Here is a 26,219-nt window from a genome sequence, read left to right on the forward strand (position 1 = left end):
GCAGCAGAGAGGAGACAGCAGGCAGCACAGAGGAGACAGTAGGCAGCAGAGAGGAGACAGCAGGCAGCAGAGAGGAGACAGCAGGCAGCAGAGAGGAGACAGTAGGCAGCAGAGAGAAGACAGCAGGCAGCAGAGAGGAGACAGCAGGCAGCAGAGAGGAGACAGCAGGCAGCAGAGAGGAGACAGCAGGCAGCAGAGAGGAGACAGCAGAGAGGAGGCAGTAGGCAGCAGAGAGGAGACAGCAGACAGCACAGAGGAGACAGTAGAGAGGAGACAGGAGAGAGGAGACAGGAGACAGTAGAGAGGAGACAGGAGAGAGGAGACAGCAGAGAGACAGTAGAGAGGAGACAGCAGAGAGGAGAGAGGAGACAGCAGAGAGGAGACAGCAGGCAGCACAGAGGAGACAGGAGACAGCAGGCAGCACAGAGGAGACAGGATTCAGCAGAGGAGACAATAGGCAGCACAGACAGGAGACAGCAGAGGAGACAACAAGCAGCAGAGGAGACAGTAGAGAGGAGACAGCAGAGAGGAGACAGTAGAGAGGAGACAGGAGACAGTAGAGAGGAGGCACTAGAGAGGAGACAGGAGACAACAGAGAGGAGACAGGAGACAGTAGAGAGGAAACAGTAGAGAGGAGACAGGAGACAGTAGAGAGGAGACAGCAGAGAGGAGACAGTAGAGAGGAGACAGCAGACAGGAGACAGCGGAGAGGAGACAGCAGGCAGCAGAGAGGAGACAGTAGAGAGGAGAGAGGAGACAGCAGACAGGAGACAGTAGAGAGGAGACAGGAGACAGTAGAGAGGAGTCAGCAGGCAGCAGAGAAGAGACAGCGGGCAGCAGAGAGGAGACAGCGGGCAGCAGAGAGGAGTCAGCAGGCAGCAGAGAGGAGACAGCAGAGATGAGTCAGCAGGCAGCAGAGAGGAGACAGCAGGCAGCAGAGAGGAGACAGCAGGCAGCAGAGAGGAGTCAGCAGGCAGTAGAGAGGAGTCAGCAGGAAGCAGAGAGGAGACAGCAGGCAGCAGAGAGGAGACATCAGACAGTAGAGAGGAGTCAGCAGAGAGGGGTCAGCAGTTAGCAGAGAGGAGAGAGCAGGCAGCAGCGAGGAGACAGCAGGCAGCAGAGAGGAGACAGTAGGCAGCAGAGAGGAGACAGTAGGCAGCTGAGAGGAGGCAGCAGAGAGGAGACAGCAGGCAGCAGAGAGGAGACAGTAGGCAGCAGAGAGGAGACAGCAGGCAGCAGAGAGGAGACAGGAGACCGCAGAGAGGAGTCAGCAGTTAGCAGAGAGGAGACAGTAGGCAGCAGAGAGTAGACAGCAGGCAGCAGAGAGTAGACAGCAGGCAGCAGAGAGTAGACAGCAGGCAGCAGAGAGTAGACAGCAGGCAGCAGAGAGGAGACAGTAGGCAGCAGAGAGGAGACAGCAGGCAGCAGAGAGGAGACAGGAGACCGCAGAGAGGAGACAGTAGGCAGCACAGAGGAGACAGCAGAGAGGAGACAGCAGGCAGCAGAGAGGAGGCAGGACACAGGATACAGTAGATAGGAGACAGCAGAGAGGAGACAGGAGGCAGCAGGCAACAGAGAGGAGACAGGAGGCAGCAGAGAGGAGACAGTAGGCAGCAGATAGGAGACAGCAGGCAGCAGATAGGAGACAGTAGGCAGCAGAGAGGAGACAGCAGGCAGCAGAGAGGAGACAGCAGGCAGCAGAGAGGAGACAGCGGGCAGCAGAGAGGAGACAGCAGGCAGCAGAGAGGAGACAGCAGGCAGCAGAGAGGAGACAGTAGGCAGCAGAGAGAAGACAGCAGGCAGCAGAGAGGAGACAGCAGGCAGCAGAGAGGAGACAGCAGGCAGCAGAGAGGATACAGCAGGCAGCAGAGAGGAGACAGCAGGCAGCAGAGAGGAGACAGCAGAGAGGAGGCAGTAGGCAGCAGAGAGGAGACAGCAGGCAGCACAGAGGAGACAGTAGAGAGGAGACAGGAGAGAGGAGACAGGAGACAGTAGAGAGGAGACAGGAGACAGTAGAGAGGAGACAGGAGAGAGGACACAGCAGGCAGCAGAGAGGAGGCAGGAGACAGCAGAGAAGAGACAGCAGAGAGGAGACAGCAGAGAGACAGTAGAGAGGAGACAGCAGAGAGGAGACAGCCGAGAGGAGACAGCAGGCAGCACAGAGGAGACAGGAGACAGCAGGCAGCACAGAGGAGACAGGATTCAGCAGAGGAGACAATAGGCAGCACAGACAGGAGACAGCAGAGGAGACAACAAGCAGCAGAGGAGACAGTAGGCAGCAGAGGAGACAGGAGACAGTAGAAAGGAGACAGGAGACAGCAGAGGGGAAACAGCAGATGAGACAGCAGGCAGCAGAGGAGACAGCAGGCAGCACAGAGGAGACAGGAGACAGCAGAGAGGAGACAGCAGGCAGCAGAGAGGAGACAGCAGAGAGGAGACAGGAGACCGCAGAGAGGAGACAGCAGGCAGCACAGAGGAGACAGGAGACAGCGGGCAGCAGAGAGGAGACAGGAGACAGCACAGAGGAGACAGGAGACAGCAGGCAGCACAGAGGAGACAGCAGAGAGGAGACAGCAGGCAGCAGAGAGGAGACAGCAGGTAGCACAGAGGAGACAGCAGGCAGCACAGAGGAGACAGGAGACAGCAGGCAGCAGAGAGGAGACAGGAGACAGCACAGAGGAGACAGGAGACAGCAGGCAGCAGAGAGGAGACAGCAGAGAGGAGACAGCAGGCAGCAGAGAGGAGACAGCAGGCAGCACAGAGGAGACAGGAGACAGCAGAAACAGGAGCAGCAGGCAGCAGAGAGGAGACAGAAGACTGACATCTTCCAGCCCAGCCCAGCCCTCCCAAAGGTTTCTGGGAAAACAACTAGGGAGGTCTAAAAATGTGCCTGATGCATTAGCCAAGACCTATATCCATCATAATTAAAGTATTGCGCAGACAGAACCCAGGAGGTTCACATGTCTTGAATGAAATCTTCCAGCCCAGCCCTCTCAAAGGCTTCTGGGAAAACAAGTCTCCAGTTGGGGCCTTCCACTTTTACACTGGAACTCGGGAGGTCTAGAAATGTGCCTGACGCATTAGCCAAGACCTCGATCCATCATTGTGAACGCTAACTAAGCTAACTAGGCCAGTAAACCAGAAAAATGAATGACCTGTGTTTGAGATGGGACGAAAAGCTCTGGATCGCATTCATTATAGCACATCGTAGCAAAAGTTTTGCAACGGAAAATAAAATGTATATTGAAGTTCAGATAGTCCCTCCCTGTTTCAGTATGGCTTCTTGCTTTGGTGCCTAATGAATAAGACCTTTGTCAAGTCTCTTAGCCCTTAAAGACCCAGTGTCAGTTTCCCTCTGTGAGCGAACGCAAAGCCTTTCAGCTGGTTTTAATTAACTCAACCAGAGACAATGATTAATTACAATGAGTGCAAAGACTTTTTACTGAGGATACTGACAAAGACTGGAGAACTTCACACTGGGGGATTTTAATACAGACACAGAAGTAGGTCTAACACACACACACACACAAACTCTCATGAGTCCCTCCCCATTTTAACAATGTCCAAACAAACCAATTGAAAGTGGGCTTTGGATGTTCAATGCAGACGAAACATGTGTTCAGTGGTTATAGGTTTCAACCATCATAATAATTCCCAGATCCACAGCCTTTACCGGTTGGGCTTTGACACACAGAGGGATGCAGAGAGAGAGGAAACATGGTGAGACAGGCAGCGTGGTATAAGGAGCCAGGCGGCGTGGTATAAGGAGCCAGGCGGCGTGGTATAAGGAGACAGGCGGCGTGGTATAAGGAGACAGGCGGCGTGGTATAAGGAGACAGGCGGCGTGGTATAAGGAGAGAGGCAGTGTGGGATAAGGAGACAGGCGGCGTGGTATAAGGAGACAGGCGGCGTGGTATAAGGAGCCAGGCGGCGTGGTATAAGGAGACAGGCGGCGTGGTATAAGGAGACAGGCGGCGTGGTATAAGGAGCCAGGCGGCGTGGTATAAGGAGCCAGGCGGCGTGGTATAAGGAGCCAGGCGGCGTGGTATAAGGAGACAGGCAGTGTGGGATAAGGAGACAGGCGGCGTGGTATAAGGAGACAGGCGGCGTGGTATAAGGAGACAGGCGGCGTGGAATAAGGAGACAGGAGGCGTGGTATAAGGAGACAGGCGGCGTGGAATAAGGAGACAGGAGGCGTGGTATAAGGAGACAGGCGGCGTGGTATAAGGAGACAGGCGGCGTGGTATAAGGAGCCAGGCGGCGTGGTATAAGGAGAGAGGCGGCGTGGTATAAGGAGACAGGCGGCGTGGTATAAGGAGCCAGGCGGCGTGGAATAAGGAGACAGGAGGCGTGGTATAAGGAGACAGGCGGCGTGGTATAAGGAGACAGGCGGCGTGGTATAAGGAGCCAGGCGGCGTGGAATAAGGAGACAGGAGGCGTGGTATAAGAAGACAGGCGGCGTGGTATAAGGAGACGTGGTATAAGGAGGCAGGCGGCGTGGTATAAGGAGACAGGTGGCGTGGTATAAGGAGACAGGCGGCGTGGAATAAGGAGTGAGGCAGTGTGGGATAAGGAGACAGGCAGCGTGGTATAAGGAGACAGGCGGCGTGGTATAAGAAGACAGGCGGCGTGGTATAAGGAGAGAGGCAGCGTGGTATAAGGAGACAGGCAGCGTGGTATAAGGAGAGAGGCAGCGTGGTATAAGGAGAGAGGCAGCGTGGTATAAGGAGACAGGCAGCGTGGTATAAGGAGACAGGCAGCGTGGTATAAGGAGAGAGGCAGCGTGGTATAAGGAGAGAGGCAGCGTGGTATAAGGAGACAGGCAGCGTGGTATAAGGAGAGAGGCAGCGTGGTATAAGGAGACAGGCAGCGTGGTATAAGGAGAGAGGCAGCGTGGTATAAGGAGACAGGCAGCGTGGTATAAGGAGAGAGGCAGCGTGGTATAAGGAGAGAGGCAGCGTGGTATAAGGAGAGAGGCAGCGTGGTATAAGGAGACAGGCAGCGTGGTATAAGGAGGCAGGCAGTGTGGTATAAGGAGACAGGCAGCGTGGTATAAGGAGGCAGGCAGCGTGGTATAAGGAGAGAGGCAGCGTGGTATAAGGAGAGAGGCAGCGTGGTATAAGGAGAGAGGCAGCGTGGTATAAGGAGAGAGGCAGCGTGGTATAAGGAGAGAGGCAGCGTGGTATAAGGAGAGAGGCAGCGTGGTATAAGGAGAGAGGCAGCGTGGTATAAGGAGACAGGCAGCGTGGTATAAGGAGACAGGCAGCGTGGTATAAGGAGACAGGCAGCGTGGTATAAGGAGAGAGGCAGCGTGGTATAAGGAGAGAGGCAGCGTGGTATAAGGAGAGAGGCAGCGTGGTATAAGGAGACAGGCAGCGTGGTATAAGGAGGCAGGCAGTGTGGTATAAGGAGACAGGCAGCGTGGTATAAGGAGGCAGGCAGCGTGGTATAAGGAGAGAGGCAGCGTGGTATAAGGAGAGAGGCAGCGTGGTATAAGGAGAGAGGCAGCGTGGTATAAGGAGAGAGGCAGCGTGGTATAAGGAGAGAGGCAGCGTGGTATAAGGAGAGAGGCAGCGTGGTATAAGGAGAGAGGCAGCGTGGTATAAGGAGAGAGGCAGCGTGGTATAAGGAGAGAGGCAGCGTGGTATAAGGAGACAGGCAGCGTGGTATAAGGAGACAGGCAGCGTGGTATAAGGAGGCAGGCAGCGTGGTATAAGGAGGCAGGCAGCGTGGTATAAGGAGGCAGGCAGCGTGGTATAAGGAGACAGGCAGCCTGGTATAAGGAGGCAGGCAGCGTGGTATAAGGAGACAGGCAGCGTGGTATAAGGAGACAGGCAGCGTGGTATAAGGAGAGAGGCAGCAGGGGTATAAGGAGACAGGCAGCGTGGTATGTTGAGCTTGTCGGCCCCATCAGCGGTCTGTCAGAAGGATGTATCAGGAGCAGACGGAGCGTGACCAACGTTGTGTCAGCAGCTAGCTAACCCAGTACTCCCTCCCTGGAGGAACTAACACTGACAGCCATGCAGCCTCTACAGTCAGCAGCATCTCCTCTCTGTCACGCTGACACACACACACTTTATGTCTAGTCTACACATCATCGTATTTGAACATCTATTGCATTTTTCGTTCAAATTGCTTCAGATCTAACTTCTCTTATCCATTAAACACAAACATCAACGCAACATGTAACAATTTCAAACATTTTACAGTTTATGTAATGAAATCAGTCAATTGAAATAATTAAATTAGACCCTATTCTATAGATTTCACTTGACTGGGAATACAGATATGCATCTGTTGGTCACAGATACCTTTAAAAAAAACAGTAGTGGCATGGATCAGAAAACCAGTCAGTATCTGGTGTGACCCACCATTTGCCTCATGCAGTGCGCGACACATCTCCTTCACATAGAGTTGATCAGGGTGTTAATTGTGGCCAGTGGAATGTTGCCCCACTCCTCTTCAATGGCTGTGCAAAGTTGCTGGATATTGGCGGGAACTGGAACACGCTATTGTACATGTTGATCCAGAGCATCCTAAAAATGTATCATGGGTGACAAGTTAGGTGAGTATGGAAGAACTGGGACATTTTCAGCTTCCAGTTATTGTGTATAGATCCTTGCGATGTGGGGCCGTGCATTATCATGCTGAAACATGAGGTGATGGCGGGTGATGAATGGCACGACAATGGTCCTCAGGATCTCGTTACGGTCTCTTTGTGCAATCAAATTGTCATCGATAAAACACAATTGTGTTCGTTATCCGTAGCTTATGCCTGCCCATACTTTAACCCCACCACTACCATGGAGCACTCTGTTCACAACGTTGACATCAGCATACCGCTCGGCCACACGCCATACACGCTGCCATCTGCCCGGTACAGTGGAAACTGGGATTAATCCGTGAAGAGCTCACTTCTCCAGCGTGCCAGTGGCCATCGAAGGTGAGCCTTTGCCCACTGAAGTCAGTTACGACACCGAACTTCAGTCAGGTCAAGACCCTGGTGAGGACGATGAGCACGCAGATGAGCTTTCGAGACGTTTCTGACAGTTTGTGCAGAAATTATTCAATTGTGCAATCCCACAGTTTCATTAGCTGTCTGGGTGGCTGATCTCAGATGAAGAATTCGGATGTGGAGGTCCCGGGCTGGCGTGGCTACACGTGGTCTGCGGTTGTGAGGCCGGATGGACATACTTTCAAATTCACTAAAACAACGTTGGAGGCGGTTTATGGTAGAGAAATGAACATCCAATTCTCTGGCAACAGCTATGGTGGACATTCCTGTAGTCAGTATGCCAATTACACACTCCCTCAAAACTTGAGACATCTGTGGCATTGTGTTGTGTGACAAAACTGCCCATTTTAGAATTGCCTTATACGTAATGATTATGCTGTTTAATCAGCTTCTTGATATGCCACAGCTGTCAGGTGGATGGATCATCTCGACAAAGGAGAAATGCTCACTAAAAAGGATCTAAGCAAATTTATTTAAGGAATAAGCTATTTGTGCGTATGGAAAATTTCAGGAGTGTTTTATTTCAGCTCATGAAACATGGGACCAACACTTTACATGTTGCGTTTTTTTGTTCAGTGTAGATCAAATACTACCCTATGCTCTGGACAGTGAACATCAAATGATTTACTGACAAATTAAGAGAAGTAAGCCACCTGCTGTCATAAAATGTTTTATTCTCTAAGGTATTATAAATTACACACCACACACAAACACCATAACAGTATTCATGTCCTGAGATCACCTCGAGACTTCACAGATTTGATTGACAGGGAGAGACCTCCTCTGATGATTTACTTGCACACTGAGTTTAAAGCACCAATAGGTAAGAGCACATGTTCTGACATCAAAAACAAGGCCCAGATTGAATACTTTGAAAACACATCCTTCCCTTCAATAATCACAGATTTTAAATGACTCTGGATTGTCAGCCATGAAGTGGAAGCAATCGGTCAGCTATTCAATAGAGTCAGATCAGAGATGAAGTCAAGCAATGATGGAAGGAAGGAAGCAAGGAAGGAAGGATGCATTGTCAAAGTATTGGAACAAGGCCATGTTCTTGATACAGACCACAAGAGAAAAATTATAGTGCCTTTTTACAAAGCTCACTAGAGTGTGGATCAGTAGTAATAAGAAAACTAAATGTATGAAAGCAAGATATATACAATAAAAAAGGACTTGTACAAAAAAACAGGCTCTATCGATATAATTAGTGTAGAAAATGTCCTAAACAGTATTGAACTTGATAGTAAACATAGTCGACAGATGCTATTCTGACAAATGCCTTTGGTCAGGGTTTGAATTACTCATTTGCTCTAGAAAATGGGCTGAACCAATACACATTTTTTATGCATTTATGGCAGTAACGTGATTTGTTGATAACATTGCAAACCAGCCAGGTCACCTGTTATTCAAGTCAGTATTCGACGTCCATCCAAGTCTGAAGATGTTGGGAGATGACGTGGAAACCGGCCACTAGTGAGCGCTGTTACCTTCAATAAAGTTTCAGATTCGCTAGGGCGTTGTGGACAGGGATGGCGGATGGGGGGAAGCATCTCCCTCTGATTCCAAAGGTTGCAAGTTCGAATACAGCAATAGAAAGTTAAGCCTAACCCAAAACTTATCCCTTACCTTAACAATTCAGTTAATACCTAAACTTAAGAATATGGAGTTAATGCCTGGACTTAACCTTAAACACTTTCAAAATTTACGTTTGAGAAACATGGATGAACGTCTAAATCTGACGTGAGACTGAGCTGGTTGATGCAAAGATCCCTATCATTTGGACCTTTCCTTTGCTTTCCCACATTTTCCTTAGTATATGTCCCCTTAAAAACATTAAAGCTGGAATCCTTAGTGGTGAAACAGCCACGTCCGTTTGTGATATTACAACAACAAAGAAGTTACTGGAAACGACCAACAGTTCTCCCCCTCAGACATCAGTGCATGCGCGATAGAAGAGCACAATATGTCCTGCTATTAGTTTTACCATGCTGTGTGACGCTCCTCAGCCCGGACAACAACAACAAAAACAGTAGTGGGTAGGCTTCCCCATACTGCGGACTCCACCTTTAAGGCTTTAGATAGTCCAAATACACAGGTTTAGACCGCTACATTTTTACATTTTAATCAACAGACGCTCTTATCCAGAGCGACTTACAAGAGCAAATTAGGGTTAAGTGCGTTGCTGAAGGGCATAGAGAGATTTTTCACCCAGTCGGCTCAGAGATTCGAACCAGCAACCTTTAGGTTACTGGCCCAACGCTCTTAATCGCTAGGGTCCCTGCCACCCGAACTTCACAGGGAAAAATACATGTACTTTGTTTAAGACGACAGAACACAATCATGACCATTTGCAGAGTGCCACGACATTAACAAAGCAAAAGACTCATTGGGCACTTAGAAATACAAAACCAATTCACTGTGTTTGACAACATCACTGTAGAATCACAACAGATAATGCTGGTGCATTTCATTATAACATAGATTTTCCTAGTTAAAAAGAGCATAGAAAAATCTGTCCATTGCATGCAATTTACCCCAGTGCAGTAGGAATCAAATGCTTTGTCTATGGTCCCCTGATACAATAAGAAAAGCAGAATAGTTCATTTTGTTGTGATTGTTTGACTGTTATGGCATGCAGAAGGCAGAGCAGGAGAAATTATGTATTTCATGTGATTGTTTGACTGTTGTGGCATGCAGAAGGCAGAGCAGGAGAAATGATGTATTTCATGTGATTGTTTGACTGTTATGGCATGCAGAAGGCAGAGCAGGAGAAATGATGTATTTCATGTGATTGTTTGACTGTTATGGCATGCAGAAGGCAGAGCAGGAGAAAAGGATGTATTTTGTTGTGATTGTTTGACTGTTGTGGCATGCAGAAGGCCGCGCAGGATAAATTATTGTCCTTTAGCAGATCTCCTGTTCTTCACCTACTCTGATCTGAGAACGCAGGCTAAAGCAACATAGCAGATGACTAACAGACATTGGCTCTCACCTGTCTGGCTCTTTCAGATCAATGCAAGGAGAGGAGACGAGAACTATAGACTAATGAGCTATAAGGAAACCACTTTAGACTAATGAGCTATAAGGAAACCACTTTAGACTAATGAGCTATGCCTCCCTCTCATTCCACCTTCTTCAGGATGTAGAGGATTCCGATATTGTCGATGGTGACGAAGGTGGAGAAGTCAGGTGACACGTGGATCCTTTTCAGATTGGCTCCTGTCGGGTAGAAGGTCTGGAGGGCCTCTCCTTTCTCCACGTTCCACCACTATGAGGGAGAGCGAGAGGGAGAGAGAATGAGAGAGGGTGAGAGAGACAGACAGAGAGAGAGAGAGAGTTATCAGTTTAAGTGTCTCTCTAAGTTCCTACCACTGATGTACAGTAGTACCCTGTAAGAGCCCTTCTAATAAATAGATCAGTGATGCAGTTTGGTCTTGTCAGCCACACACACAGTTTTGCTAACCAATTCTGTTTAATGCGACCTGCTAAGCTGTAATGTTTTCATTGAAGTTCCACCTCTCAGGAATCCCCTATCAAAAGGCACCAAGTCAATCATATCAAGTGTGCGCGCAGGAGGTGTCTCAAACGAAGACATGCCAATCTTCCACATTTCCCAGAATAATATTCATATTCGCTCTTTTATCAAGCCAATGAAAACAGACAGCATCATCACACCACTTATCTCCCTGCAGAACATATTTCCACTTCCTCAATTCTATTAGTGGAAGGGAGAAACCTAGCAGCTTCTAAGACCCAGCTGTTATTGTGGGTCTGAGGAAAAACCAGGACAAGTCTGTCTCCGAGAGAGTGTATGCAGCGTCAATTGTTGCAGAATTAGTAGTAGTATCCTTGTACCATCGTGCTCAAGTACACACATACATTCTCACACGCAGACACATGTACGCACGCACAAACTCACCACAGACACAGAAATATTAATGAATCATACAAACTCCTCAAACACACAAAAGGGGTCTCATTTTCCATTCCCCTGCAAGTACAGCTTGCAAATGAGGCCCCTTTTGTGTGTTTGAGGAGTTTGTAGCATTCATTAATATTTGTGTGTGTGGTGTGTCTGACTGTCTGCCACTCTGTACCCCCCTATCTCTAGTCTATGAGTGTGAGGCCCATGCTGTGTAATGGCTCGGTCTGTACACTACAAACCTCTGCAGGGGTTTCGGCCACGGTCTGTGGAATACCAACACCACTGTGTGAGCAGCGTATGGAGCCGGCTGCAGTGAAGTGGGTGACTGAGCTCCATAAGGCCTCAAGCTGACTATTCTAGATCTATGAAGACTGAGGAATGGAGGGTCTCATTAAAACAAATAGGAGGAACAACAGGATGTCTGTTTTGACTTAATGAGGTATGCTTCTGTGGAGAAGAGAGGGAGAGATGGAGGGAAGGAGAGATGGAGAAGGTCCGGTAGGCGATTCCCTTTCAGATCCCCGTGTGTCACTCACTCACTCACACACAGAGGTTACATAACCATGCAACACAACAAGACAAAGGTCTTCAATATTTAACACCACTAAGATCTCTCTCTCTCTCCCTCTCTCTCCATCTCTCATTTTATTCTCTCCCCCTCCTTTCTTTCACACACCCTCCATTTCCATATAAATATTTGGAGAGAGAGGAGAGATAGACAGTGAGGCGAGTTAATAATAAATAAACCCTGTACTGTAGCTGTAAGACTGCTGATTCTAATCCCAGACTGGGCAACACAGATATGGACCCACGGATATAGATAGTTAATGCTTTCAGCAATGCTCTCAACCCTAGATAACTCTAGGTAGTGCTGTACTTGGAGTGGTGTGTGTATGTGTATGTGTGTGTGTGTGTGTGTGTGTACGTGCATGTGGCCTGCCTGTTGACAACAGAGAAGAAGGTTTTTGTAGTAACAGATGGATATAAAAATAAAGTACTATTCTTCCTATTTGACAGATTTCCGTGATGGAGGAGGTGGTACCACATACTGAGAGGAGAGAGAGGGAGGGAGGGAGGGAAGTGTGATTAAGTCTCAGAGGAAAGAATAACAGCTCCCCCCACACACACTCATGGGTGCACAAAACTCCTTATCTCTCAAACTCAATCTTTCTTGTAAATATCCTTTGATCGAAAAACCACCAGCAAGGGATGAGAATAAAGACAAGACCACCAGCAAGGGATGAGAATAAAGACAGACCACCAGCAAGGGATGAGAATAAAGACAGACAACCAGCAAGGGATGAGAATAAAGACAAGACCACCAGCAAGGGATGAGAATAAAGACAAGACCACCAGCAAGGGATGAGAATAAAGACAAGACCACCAGCAAGGGATGAGAATAAAGACAGACCACCAGCAAGGGATGAGAATAAAGACAGACCACCAGCAAGGGATGAGAATAAAGACAGACCACCAGCAAGGGATGAGAATAAAGACAGACCACCAGCAAGGGATGAGAATAAAGACAGACCACCAGCAAGGGATGAGAATAAAGACAGACCACCAGCAAGGGATGAGAATAAAGACAGACCACCAGCAAGGGATGAGAATAAAGACAGACCACCAGCAAGGGATGAGAATAAAGACAGACCACCAGCAAGGGATGAGAATAAAGACAGACCACCAGCAAGGGATGAGAATAAAGACAGACCACCAGCAAGGGATGAGAATAAAGACAGACCACCAGCAAGGGATGAGAATAAAGACAGACCACCAGCAAGGGGTGAGAATAAAGACAGACCACCAGCAAGGGATGAGAATAAAGACAGACCACCAGCAAGGGGTGAGAATAAAGACAGACCACCAGCAAGGGGTGAGAATAAAGACAGACCACCAGCAAGGGATGAGAATAAAGACAGACCACCAGCAAGGGATGAGATTAAAGACAGACCACCAGCAAGGGATGAGAATAAAGACAGACCACCAGCAAGGGATGAGAATAAAGACAGACCACCAGCAAGGGATGAGAATAAAGACAGACCACCAGCAAGGGATGAGAATAAAGACAGACCACCAGCAAGGGATGAGAATAAAGACAGACCACCAGCAATGGATGAGAATAAAGACAGACCACCAGCAAGGGATGAGAATAAAGAGACCACCAGCAAGGGATGAGAATAAAGAGACAACCAGCAAGGGATGAGAATAAAGAGACCACCAGCAAGGGATTAGAAGCGACCGAATAAAGAGAACGAGAATGACACAGAGGAGAAGAGAGGACTTAACTCCACATCCTCCAAACTCTAACCCCAAAAAGAGAGAGAAAAGAGAGAGAGAGGAGAGAGAGAGTGGTTCCTGCTAAAGGCATCAGCATGCTTCAGTTCGGCTGATGCCTAGCTGAACCGAACGAGTGTGCTCGCATACTGCCTTGAAAGACCTATGCTTGAAAAAGGAGGAAAATGCAGAAATTGTACTGTTTGTCGTAGCCAGGATATACTTCCTCAAAATAGTCTGAATTATTCCAAGAAATCCGTCATTAATTTTGACGTTTTGCCGAAGAGATCTTAGTCATGCAATTTTACATCTAAGATGTTCGGTGCAGTATTTTTCTGTGTGTTGGGGACAGTGTGTCCATGTGGTGTACATGATGCAGGGGAAGACAGGGGCAAGGGAGGGAACGAACATTACAGGGACAGAGTCACTGTACTATAGGTACACACAGACACACACTACAAGAGCAGCCTTATTTGACAAAGGTCTAATGACCACCAAGAGAATACTGCAGTATAAGTCATGATGGAATGTGTGTGTGTCCTCTATAGAACAGATGGTGCTGCTGATATGAACACTATTACTGTGCTGCCATTGATTTATGATGGTGTTAGCGAAGCAGAAAGATGCAATGTCCTGGTGTGTGTGTGTGTGTGCGCGCATACGTGTACTGTAAGCTGTTTTTGTTTGTGTGCGTGTGTTTGTACTTGGGTGTGTGTGTGTGTGTGTGTGCCATCTTGAGATCTCATGAGTTAGAAAACTTTCCAATCCAACAGCACAGCTTGCTGCCCCCTCCTGCCAAGTCTTCTAAAATTAACACTGATGATGATGATGATGATGATATCTGCATGGATATGCTAATATAGAATAACAACCAGTCTAACACACACACACTGACTAAATGTGTTAGTATATGTACTGTGTGTGTGTCTAGTGAGTATTAGCTTATGCTAGAGTGCATACAGTACACTAGAGCCTGTGTGTGTCAGTATGTTAATATGCAGGCGTGTATACTGAGAGTGTGTGTGTGTCAGTATGTGAATATGCAGGCTTAAATACTGAGAGTATGTGTGTGTGTCAGTATGTGAATATGCAGGCTTGAATACATTTGTGTGTGTCAGTATGTTAATATGCAGGCTTGTATCCTGAGAGTATGTTTGTGTGTGTCAGTATGTGAATATGCAGGCTTGAATACATTTGTGTGTGTCAGTATGTTAATATGCAGGCTTGTATACTGAGAGTATGTGTGTGTGTCAGTATGTTAATATGCAGACTTGTATACTGAGAGTATGTGTGTGTGTCAGTATGTTAATATGCAGGCTTGTATACTGAGCGTATGTTTGTGTGTCAGTATGTTAATATGCAGGCTTGTATACGTTTGTGTGTGTCAGTATGTTAATATGCAGGCTTGTATACTGAGAGTATGTGTGTGTGTCAGTATGTTAATATGCAGACTTGTATACTGAGAGTATGTGTGTGTGTCAGTATGTTAATATGCAGGCTTGTATACTGAGCGTATGTTTGTGTGTCAGTATGTTAATATGCAGGCTTGTATACTGAGAGTATGTGTGTCAGTATGTTAATATGCAGGCTTGTATACTGAGCGTATGTGTGTGTGTGTCAGTATGTGTAGAAACAACCATAACCCAGTCCACTGGAATAAACTGGCTGTGACAGGTGCTTCCAGCTTTTGCAGAGCTGAGCAGGTCTGTCTATTGAAGCTGCCCAGGGAAAAACTCAAGACTTACATGATAGAAACACAGCCTGCCTGGCCCAGTCACAACACAACAGAGTGTGTGTGAGTGAGAGATAATTGGATGGGAGGAGAGAGAGAGAAATAGGGAAAGAGAGAGATGGAGAGGCAGGTGTTTATATGTGGATGAACAATCTTGCTCTTGTTCAACTCCTACAGGCTCTGGGACAAGGTAGCCACAGGAAAGGAGATGGAGGGAGAGAGATGATCAAATAAAAAGGTGAGAGAACTGTGGTTGAACTAGGTGAATACCAGTACACTGTAGGCCTATATTACAACTGTACACTGATGTACCAAATATGAACACCACCTCCCTCAATGTTGTCCTCAGAACAGCCTCAATTCATCAGGACATGGACTCTACAAGGTGTCAGAAGCGTTCCTCAGGGATGCTGGCCCATGTTGACTCCAATGCTTCCCACAGTTGTGTCAAGTTGGCTGGATGGCCTTTGGGTGGTGGACCAATCTTGACACACACGGGAAACGGTTGAGCGTGAAAAACCCAGCAGCGTTGCAGTTCTTGACACAAACCGGTGCGCCTGGCACCTACTACCATAACCCGTTCAAAGGCATTTAAATATTCACCCTCTGAATGGCACACATACACAATACATGTCTCAATTGTCTCATGGCTTAAAAATCCTTCTTTAACCCGTCTCCTCCCCTTCATCTACACTGATTGAAGTGGATTTAACAGGTGACATCAATAAGCTTTTACCTGAAATCACCTGGTCAGTATGTCATGGAAAGAGCATGTTCTTAATGTTTTGTACACTCAAGTGTGTGTGTGTGTGTGTGTGTGTGTGTGTCAGCACCCAGAACCAAGCGGAGAGGGAGGGAAACGCTGTCTGACACAACGGCTGCATTATTGAACAAAGGCTCCACCCAATGAAATATTGATGCAGTTAATTCTTTAACTCCTCCATCTCTCTCATCCCTTCCTCCCTTTCTCTCCCTCTCCTCTCTCTCTCGGAAAGGACGGCATTGTCTCAATTTCTATATGCATATGTACTCTCTGTCCTGGCAAGGCTGTGTGTGTGTGTCTGTTTCTCTCCTGTCTCCACCTACCTCTCCCACTCTTCCCTAACCCTCTACCTTTGTGTGTGTCGGTCTGTCTGCGTGTCTGTCTGTCTGCGTGCGTGTGTGTGTGTGTGTCTGCGTGTGTCTCTCTCTCCACCTACCTTTCCCTCTCTTCCCTAACTCTCTCCCACATCTTGCCTCTCTTTTTCTCCATCTCTTCCCGGGGTGTAAGGTATAACATGCCCTCTCCCTCTCCCACAGACAAAGACAATTAACCCAGGTTTAATGAGAAGAGCATCGGAACAACAGGCTTTGGGGGGGATAAATATTTCACTATATCATGTTGTGTTTACGCCATGAGCCTGAGAAGAGATATACTGTAGCTAGGCCAAACTCAGGGCTGCCAACCAAATGGCACCCTATTCCCTTTATAGTGCACTGCTTGGATAGGGCTCTGGTCAAAAGTAGTGTACTATAAACGGAATAGGGTAGCTTTTGGGACGTAGCAAAAGCTGAACAAGGCTAGATCACGGCTGAAGAAGAAGAAGAATACTTTATTAGTTCAACGGAGACAGAAATTAGTCTTCTGCTTTTACCAAACCGCACGGTTTCATCGCTGCTTGATGAAAGATCTGTCTCTCCAACTGTCTGCACTCCTAAACTACCAGTCATTTTGTACCGGACAGATCATGCTTTACACATTAGAACGTATAGATGTGTGTGTGTGTGTGTGTGTGTGTATGTATGCATGCATGTATATGTGTATGTATGCGCACGTGCGTTCGCGCACGTACGTACGTGTGTGTGTGTGTGTGTACGTACACGCAAACACACATTAAGTTGGAGAAGCTGGAGCAGAGAGCAGCCAATGAGCAGTTTGGGTGGTCCTTACTCAAGGGAACGGTGACAATAGCTGGCTTTTTCAAAGACCGAGATGTATCTTTTGATCTTGGAATAAGAAAAATATGAACACACAAATATAATAACTGTACTGTGTCTGATCGTAATTCTATCCGAAATACACATTTCATTTATACAAAAACACAAGCCTAAAAACAAAATCTCAAACAACAAAATCACAAAAAACACCCATCCCAAACCCACACACACACAAAGCCACCACATAGCACAGAACTGTGATTTAAAGTATGTGATGTGACAGGTAGTGTGCGTGTATTTTATGAGGCATGTCTCTGCTCTGCGTGGAGTGTGGCATGGCTCTCCTGCAGCTTCTCTGTTGGGAACTATCAGTACGTGGTGTTATGGCTGGGGAGGAACAACAGATCTACACTGACAAGGTTCTCTCCTACTGACTCGCTCCACCATGTCTTATCGGATGACTTCATCCAATCTATTTACCGACATAGACTGTGGTGTAAGAATGCTGTATCTACAAGCATTAGAAAATGCACCGTTGTCATGGGAAGGCAACGTGATTACACAGACAGAGACAGAGACAGAAAGGAGAGAGAGGAGCAGAAAGCTCTCATTTTATCCAATTCTTACCCTTGTTCAGAAGCTTATGATGAAGGAGAGAGAGATTGAGAGAGGGGTTCCAATGGGGAGATGAAAAGTGAAAAAACAGAATGAACACCTGAGAGAAAGGGAGAGTGAGAAACAGACAGAGAGAGAGAGACACACACACAAAGTGAATGAGTAAAAGAGAGTGAGAGAAAGACAGAGCGAGAGAGGAGAGATACCATTAGTGTGAGAGACGTCCTATGGGGAACAGAGAGATGGAGCGCAACAACAGCGAGTGTGAAAAGGTGAGATAAGGTTGGATGTCTTCTCTTGGTCTTCAATCACCTAGAGAAGAGAAGTGAGGTCTGACAACACTACCGACAGGCAACTGCCTTCATCTAAACTCCTCACATCCATCTACAGTACTGTGTGCGTGTCTACGTATGTGTGTGTGTGTGTGTGTGTGTGTATGTGTGTGTGTGGGTGCATGATTCATGTGAGAGTAACTTGGGAAATGAATGAAGGTTAAATGAGGATGGTATGAGATCTGGGGATATATTTGATAAATGTGGGTATATTGAGAAAAAAGAACATACAGTGTCTTCAGAAAGTAGTCATACCTGTTAACTTATTCCACATTTTGTTGTGTTACAGCCGGAATTCAAAATTGATTAAAAAATAAATAAATGATCACCCATGTACACGCAATAACCCATAATGACAAAGTGAAAACATGTTTTAAGAAATGTTAGCAAATTTATTGAAAATGAAATGCAGAATTACAACCCAACTTTGTAGATGCACTTTTGGCAGCAATTACAGCTGTGAGTCATTCTGGGCGAGTCTCTAAGAGCTTTCCACACCTGGATTGTGCAACATTTGCCCATTATTATTTTAAAAAATTGTTCAAGCTCTGTCAAATTGGTTGTTGATCAATGCTAGACAACCACAGGTCATGCTATAGATTTAAGTCAAAACATTAACTCGCCTTTCAGGAACATTCCCTGTCTTCTTGGGAAGCAACTCCGGTGTAGATTTGGCCTTGTGTTTTAGGTTATTGTCTTGCTGAAAGGCAAATTAATCTCCCAGAGTCTAGTGGAAAGAAGACAACCAGGTTTTCCAGGTTTTCCTTTAGGATTTTGCCTGTGCTTAGCTCCATTACGTTTCCATTACGTTTTTTTTTTATCCTGAAAAACTCCCAAGTCCTTTATGATTACAAGCATACCCATAACATAATGCAGCCATAACTATGCTGGAAAATATGGAGAGTGGTACTCAGTGGCAACTCGCCATTTAGGGCATGTTATTTTGGCATTAATTCATGTCACATATCAGCAAACGATGTAAAACATTTTTTAAAATAATATTGAGTTAATAAAGCTGCATACAAAACATGGTCTCTTTCTTGAGTAAGGCAGCTCCAAAATGCAGGCGTTTCAGCCTAGCTCAGTGCTTTCTGTGGTGGAGGGGCAGCTAGCGGAATATACAGAGCGTAGGCGTTGGTAATCTTCTTTAGTTGTGCCGTGATTGGCTCAGTACTCTGTCACTCATGGGAACACTACGTCACAGCAGAATCTACAGGGAAAGCTAGGCAATTTAAGTCCCCTTGGATGCTGCCATAGATTTACATTAGAAGGGCATATTTAAGAAGGCTCAAGGTCATTGGCCACAGATAAAATGACATCAAATCACGTTATATCTACCGTTTGATTGGATCATCTTACTTTAAAATCTTAGCTAGCAAGCTAGACAAGCAGTCATCACCATGAACCACGTCGACAATCTACTGGAAAATCCTTTTCCATCCTTGCAATATGAAGATAAATTATAGATAAAATAAATTATAGATAAAAAAAGGTATCGGTGCTCATTGGCCATAAACATTACACAACAAGTCAACAAATTCAAATTCAAATTCAACAATGAGTGGTTTGGAAGGAATCAGTAGCCAACTGCAAGTGTTGCAAAGCAATCACCATTTTGCTTCGCCTGCCTGCTATTTGGTGGAGAGGATGTGTGGTCCAAGTCTGGGTTTAAGGATTTAAATAATCTGTCTGAAATGGTCTCTTTTCCAAGCTTAAAAAGATAAACCTTCACTCGCAACACCATGGGCCAGAAAAGGTTGAATACATTAGCCATGCTGTCCATCCAGAATGACTTCTTCCGTGTTTAAGACAACTGGGAACTCTGGGGGGAAGAAAATAGCTCAAACTTGGAAATGACATTTTGAACGGTCATCCAACAGAATTCCACACTGGGAACTAAGGCATCTTTCTAGCGCTCCGACCTGAAGATCACGGACATCATGATTCAACCTTTTATTTTGTATTGTTTTTTTTAAAGAGTTCCCTTTAAAAAAAGCACCTTTGATGACAAAATGTGCCCACAAGAAGGACCGCCACGCCACCTTCCTGTTCAAGTAAGCACAACAACGGTCCAAAGATTAGCTCATGTGCTTTTATTCATGAGGAAGGGATACTATATAATGTTGTTGGGTCTGTAACCATGAGGAGGGGATACTATATAATGTTGTTGGGTCTGTAACCATGAGGAAGGTATACTATATAATGTTGTTGGGTCTGTAACCATGAGGAGGGGATACTATATAATGTTGTTGGGTCTGTAACCATGAGGAGGGGATACTATATAATGTTGTTGGGTCTGTAACCATGAGGAGGGGATACTATATAATGTTGTTGGGTCTGTAACCATGAGGAGGGGATACTATATAATGTTGTTGGGTCTGTAAACATGAGGAAGGGATACTATATAATGTTGTTGGGTCTGTAACCATGAGGAGGGGATACTATATAATGTTGTTGGGTCTGTAACCATGAGGAAGTGATACTATATAATGTTGTTGGGTCTGTAACCATGAGGAGGGGATACTATATAATGTTGTTGGGTCTGTAACCATGAGGAGGGGATACTATATAATGTTATTGGGTCTGTAACCATGAGTGGATTCTATATAATGTTGTTGGGTCTGTAACCATGAGGAGGGGATACTATATAATGTTAGTTGGTCTGTAACCATGAAGAGGGGATACTATATAATGTTGTTGGGTCTGTAACCATGAGGAGGGGATACTATATAATGTTGTAGGGTCTGTAACCATGAGGAAGGTATACTATATAATGTTGTTGGGTCTGTAACCATGAGGAGGGGATACTATATAATGTTAGTGGGTCTGTAACCATGAAGAGGGGATACTATATAATGTTGTTGGGTCTGTAACCATGAGGAGGGGATACTATATAATGTTGTTGGGTATGTAAACATGAGGAAGGGATACTATATAATGTTGTTGGGTCTGTAAACATGAGGAAGGGATACTATATAATGTTGTTGGGTCTGTAACCATGAGGAGGGGATACTATATAATGTTGTTGGGTCTGTAACCATGAGGAAGTGATACTATATAATGTTGTTGGGTCTGTAACCATGAGGAGGGGATACTATATAATGTTGTTGGGTCTGTAACCATGAGGAGGGGATACTATATAATGTTATTGGGTCTGTAACCATGAGTGGATTCTATATAATGTTGTTGGGTCTGTAACCATGAGGAGGGGATACTATATAATGTTAGTTGGTCTGTAACCATGAAGAGGGGATACTATATAATGTTGTTGGGTCTGTAACCATGAGGAGGGGATACTATATAATGTTGTTGGGTCTGTAACCATGAGGAGGGGATACTATATAATGTTGTTGGGTCTGTAAACATGAGGAAGGGATACTATATAATGTTGTTGGGTCTGTAACCATGAGGAGGGGATACTATATAATGTTGTTGGGTCTGTAACCATGAGGAAGTGATACTATATAATGTTGTTGGGTCTGTAACCATGAGGAGGGGATACTATATAATGTTGTTGGGTCTGTAACCATGAGGAGGGGATACTATATAATGTTATTGGGTCTGTAACCATGAGTGGATTCTATATAATGTTGTTGGGTCTGTAACCATGAGGAGGGGATACTATATAATGTTAGTTGGTCTGTAACCATGAAGAGGGGATACTATATAATGTTGTTGGGTCTGTAACCATGAGGAGGGGATACTATATAATGTTGTAGGGTCTGTAACCATGAGGAAGGTATACTATATAATGTTGTTGGGTCTGTAACCATGAGGAGGGGATACTATATAATGTTAGTGGGTCTGTAACCATGAAGAGGGGATACTATATAATGTTGTTGGGTCTGTAACCATGAGGAGGGGATACTATATAATGTTGTTGGGTATGTAAACATGAGGAAGGGATACTATATAATGTTGTTGGGTCTGTAAACATGAGGAAGGGATACTATATAATGTTGTTGGGTCTGTAACCATGAGGAGGGGATACTATATAATGTTGTTGGGTCTGTAACCATGAGGAAGTGATACTATATAATGTTGTTGGGTCTGTAACCATGAGGAGGGGATACTATATAATGTTGTTGGGTCTGTAACCATGAGGAGGGGATACTATATAATGTTATTGGGTCTGTAACCATGAGTGGATTCTATATAATGTTGTTGGGTCTGTAACCATGAGGAGGGGATACTATATAATGTTAGTTGGTCTGTAACCATGAAGAGGGGATACTATATAATGTTGTTGGGTCTGTAACCATGAGGAGGGGATACTATATAATGTTGTTGGGTCTGTAACCATGAGGAGGGGATACTATATAATGTTGTTGGGTCTGTAAACATGAGGAAGGGATACTATATAATGTTGTTGGGTCTGTAACCATGAGGAGGGGATACTATATAATGTTGTTGGGTCTGTAACCATGAGGAAGTGATACTATATAATGTTGTTGGGTCTGTAACCATGAGGAGGGGATACTATATAATGTTGTTGGGTCTGTAACCATGAGGAGGGGATACTATATAATGTTATTGGGTCTGTAACCATGAGTGGATTCTATATAATGTTGTTGGGTCTGTAACCATGAGGAGGGGATACTATATAATGTTAGTTGGTCTGTAACCATGAAGAGGGGATACTATATAATGTTGTTGGGTCTGTAACCATGAGGAGGGGATACTATATAATGTTGTAGGGTCTGTAACCATGAGGAAGGTATACTATATAATGTTGTTGGGTCTGTAACCATGAGGAGGGGATACTATATAATGTTAGTGGGTCTGTAACCATGAAGAGGGGATACTATATAATGTTGTTGGGTCTGTAACCATGAGGAGGGGATACTATATAATGTTGTTGGGTATGTAAACATGAGGAAGGGATACTATATAATGTTGTAGGGTCTGTAACCATGAGGAAGGGATACTATATAATGTTGTTGGGTCTGTAACCATGAGGAGGGGATACTATATAATGCTGTTGGGTCTGTAGCCATGAAGAGGGGATACTATATAATGTTGTTGAGTCTGTAACCATGAGGAAGGGATACTATATAATGTTGTTGGGTCTGTAACCATGAGGAGGGGATCCTATATAATGTTGTTGGGTATGTAACCATGAGGAAGGTATACTATATAATGTTGTTGGGTCTGTAACCACGAGGAGGGGATACTATATAGTGTTGTTGGGTCTGTAACCATGAGGAGGGGATACTATATAATGTTGTTGGGTCTGTAACCATGAGGAGGGGATACTATATAATGTTAGTGGGTCTGTAACCATGAAGAGGGGATACTATATAATGTTGTTGGGTCTGTAACCATGAGGAGGGGATACTATATAATGTTGTTGGGTCTGTAACCATGAGGAGGGGATACTATATAATGTTGTTGGGTATGTAAACATGAGGAAGGGATACTATATAATGTTGTTGGGTCTGTAACCATGAGGAAGGGATACTATATAATGTTGTTGGGTCTGTAACCATGAGGAGGGGATACTATATAATGCTGTTGGGTCTGTAACCATGAAGAGGGGATACTATATAATGTTGTTGAGTCTGTAACCATGAGGAAGGGATACTATATAATGTTGTTGGGTCTGTAACCATGAGGAGGGGATCCTATATAATGTTGTTGGGTATGTAACCATGAGGAAGGTATACTATATAATGTTGTTGGGTCTGTAACCATGAGGAGGGGATACTATATAATGTTGTTGGGTCTGTAACCATGAGGAGGGGATACTATATAATGTTGTTGGGTCTGTAACCACGAGGAGGGGATACTATATAGTGTTGTTGGGTCTGTAACCATGAGGAGGGGATACTATATAATGTTGTTGGGTCTGTAACCATGAGGAGGGGATACTATATAATGTTGTTGGGTCTGTAACCATGAGGAGGGGATACTATATAGTGTTGTTGGGTCTGTAACCATGAGGAGGGGATACTATATAATGTTGTTGGGTCTGTAACCATGAGGAGGGGATACTATATAATGTTGTTGGGTCTGTAACCATGAGGAGGGGATACTATATAGTGTTGTTGGGTCTGTAACCATGAGGAGGGGATACTATATAATGTTGTTGGGTCTGTAACCATGAGGAGGGGAAACTATATAATGTTGTTGGGTCTGTAACCATGAGGAGGGGATACTATATAATGTTGTTGGGTCTGTAACCACGAGGAGGGGATACTATATAATGTTGTTGGGTCTGTAACCATGAGGAGGGGATACTATATAATGTTGTTGGGTCTGTAACCATGAGGAGGGGAAACTATATAATGTTGTTGGGTCTGTAAACATGAGGAAGGGATACTATATAATGTTGTTGGGTCTGTAACCATGAGGAAGGGATACTATATAATGTTGTTGGGTCTGTAACCATGAGGAAGGGATCCTATATAATGTTGTTGGGTCTGTAACCATGAGCAAGGGATACTATATAATGTTGTTGAGTCTGTAACCATGAGGAGGGGATACTATATAATGTTGTTGGGTCTGTAACCATGAGGAGGGGATACTATATAATGTTGTTGGGTCTGTAACCATGAGGAGGGGATACTATATAATGTTGTTGGGTATGTAAACATGAGGAAGGGATACTATATAATGTTGTTGGGTCTGTAACCATGAGGATATTCTATATAAATATTGTTAGGTCTGTAACCATGTTTGCCAGTGACTCTTCCCATTCAAATATGATTTTTCAACAAAAAAGTTCAGTAATTCTAGTTGATATTGCGAGTTCATTAACTTGGTCTACGTGCTAAAATCACCAGTGGTGGTACTCAGTAATGTGTTGTGTTTTCTCCAAACAACACTACGTATTCAGGACTAAAAGTTAATTAATTGCTTTGCCACATTTTTTACAGTAGTACTTAAGTGCCTTCTTGCAAACAGGATGCACATTTTTGAATACATTTTATTCTGCACAGGCTTCCTTTTTACTCTGTCAATTATGTTAGTATTGTGGAGTAACTACAACGTTGTTGATCCATCCTCAGTTCTCCTATCACAACCATTAAACTCTAACGGTTTTAAAGTCACTATTGGAGTCATGGTAAAATACCTGAGTGGTTTCCTTCCTCTCCGGCAACTTAATTAGGAAGAACGCCTGTATCTTTGTAGTGACTGGGTGTACTGATACACCATCCAAAGCATAATTAATCACTTCACCATGCTGAAAGAGATATTCAATGTCTGCCATTTTCTTTTAAACCATCTACCAATGGGTGCCCTTCAAAAATCTCCCTGGTCTTGGTGGTTGAATCTGTATTTGAAATTCACTGCTCAACCTTACAGATGTGTGGGGTACAGAGATGAGGTAGTCGTTAAAATATATATGTTAAACACTATTATTGCACACAGAGTGAGTCCATGCAACTTATTGAGCACATTTTTACTCCTGAACTTATTTAGGCTTGCCATAACAAAAGAGTTTGAATACTTTTGTCTCACTAGATTTCAGTATTTAATAAATCTGTAAAAATGTTTTTTTTTTTTAAACAATTCCACATTATGGGGTATTGCGTGTGTAGGCCACTGACAAAACATCTACATTTCATCTATTTTATATTCAGGCTGTAACACAGCAAAATGTGGAAAAAGTCAAGGGGTGTGAATACTTTGTGAAGGCATGCTATATGTGGGTCTGTTGAGAGAAAGAACACATTACAAAAACCTGCTCTTTCCATGACAGACTGACCAGGTGAATGCTATGATCCCTTATTGATGTCACTTGTTACATCTTGTTACATACACTTGAGACATATATTGTGTGCCATTCAGAGGGTGAATGGGCAAGACAAAAGATTTAAGTGCCTTGGATCGGAGTATGGTAGTAGGTGCCAGGCGCACTGGTTTGTGTCAAAAACTACAACGCTGCTGGGTTTATCACAGTTTTATCAAGAAAGATCCACCACCCAAAGGACATCCAGCCAACTTGACACAACTGTGGGAAGCATTGGAGTCAGCATGGGCCAGCATCCCTGTGGAACGCTTTCAATACTTTCTAGAGTCCATGCCCTGACGAAATTAGGCTGTTCTAAAGAAGGTGCTCCTAATGTTTTATGTACAGTACCCACATACATGTTCTGTTCTGCTGACATAGGTGTTTCTAACATGTATGGAATCAGGAAGCTGAATACTTATGCAACTAATATATTTTATTTATTTTTTATTTATCTTTAAAAAAAGTGTTGAAAAAAATTCCACTTTGAAAGAGTATTTTGTTTAGATTTGTTGACAAACATTTAAAAAATGTAATCCATTTCAATCCCACTTTGCAACACAATAAAATGTGAAGAAATCCAAGGGGTCTGAATACTTTTGCAAAGCACTGTATTTTGGAATATTGAGAAAATTCAACATTATATCGCTTGCATTAGTCTTTTATAGAAC

At 44.8% G+C, this 26,219-nt stretch overlaps 1 protein-coding gene across 1 annotated transcript in view; it reads right to left on the reverse strand.

The window, feature by feature from the left end:
* Positions 1 to 7,669: 7,669 nt before the first annotated feature.
* LOC139392681 (apoptotic protease-activating factor 1-like) overlaps positions 7,670 to 26,219 on the reverse strand; it is a 72,391-nt gene continuing 53,841 nt past the window's right edge. Inside the window, exon 27 of the mRNA XM_071140845.1 lies at positions 7,670 to 10,286. Within this exon, the coding sequence (XP_070996946.1) occupies positions 10,140 to 10,286 (147 nt within the window). The 3' untranslated portion in view covers positions 7,670 to 10,139. The remainder of the gene's footprint in view (positions 10,287 to 26,219) is intronic.

The sequence above is a fragment of the Oncorhynchus clarkii genome, chromosome 33 (assembly GCF_045791955.1).
Source record: "Oncorhynchus clarkii lewisi isolate Uvic-CL-2024 chromosome 33, UVic_Ocla_1.0, whole genome shotgun sequence".
NCBI lineage: Eukaryota > Metazoa > Chordata > Actinopteri > Salmoniformes > Salmonidae > Oncorhynchus > Oncorhynchus clarkii.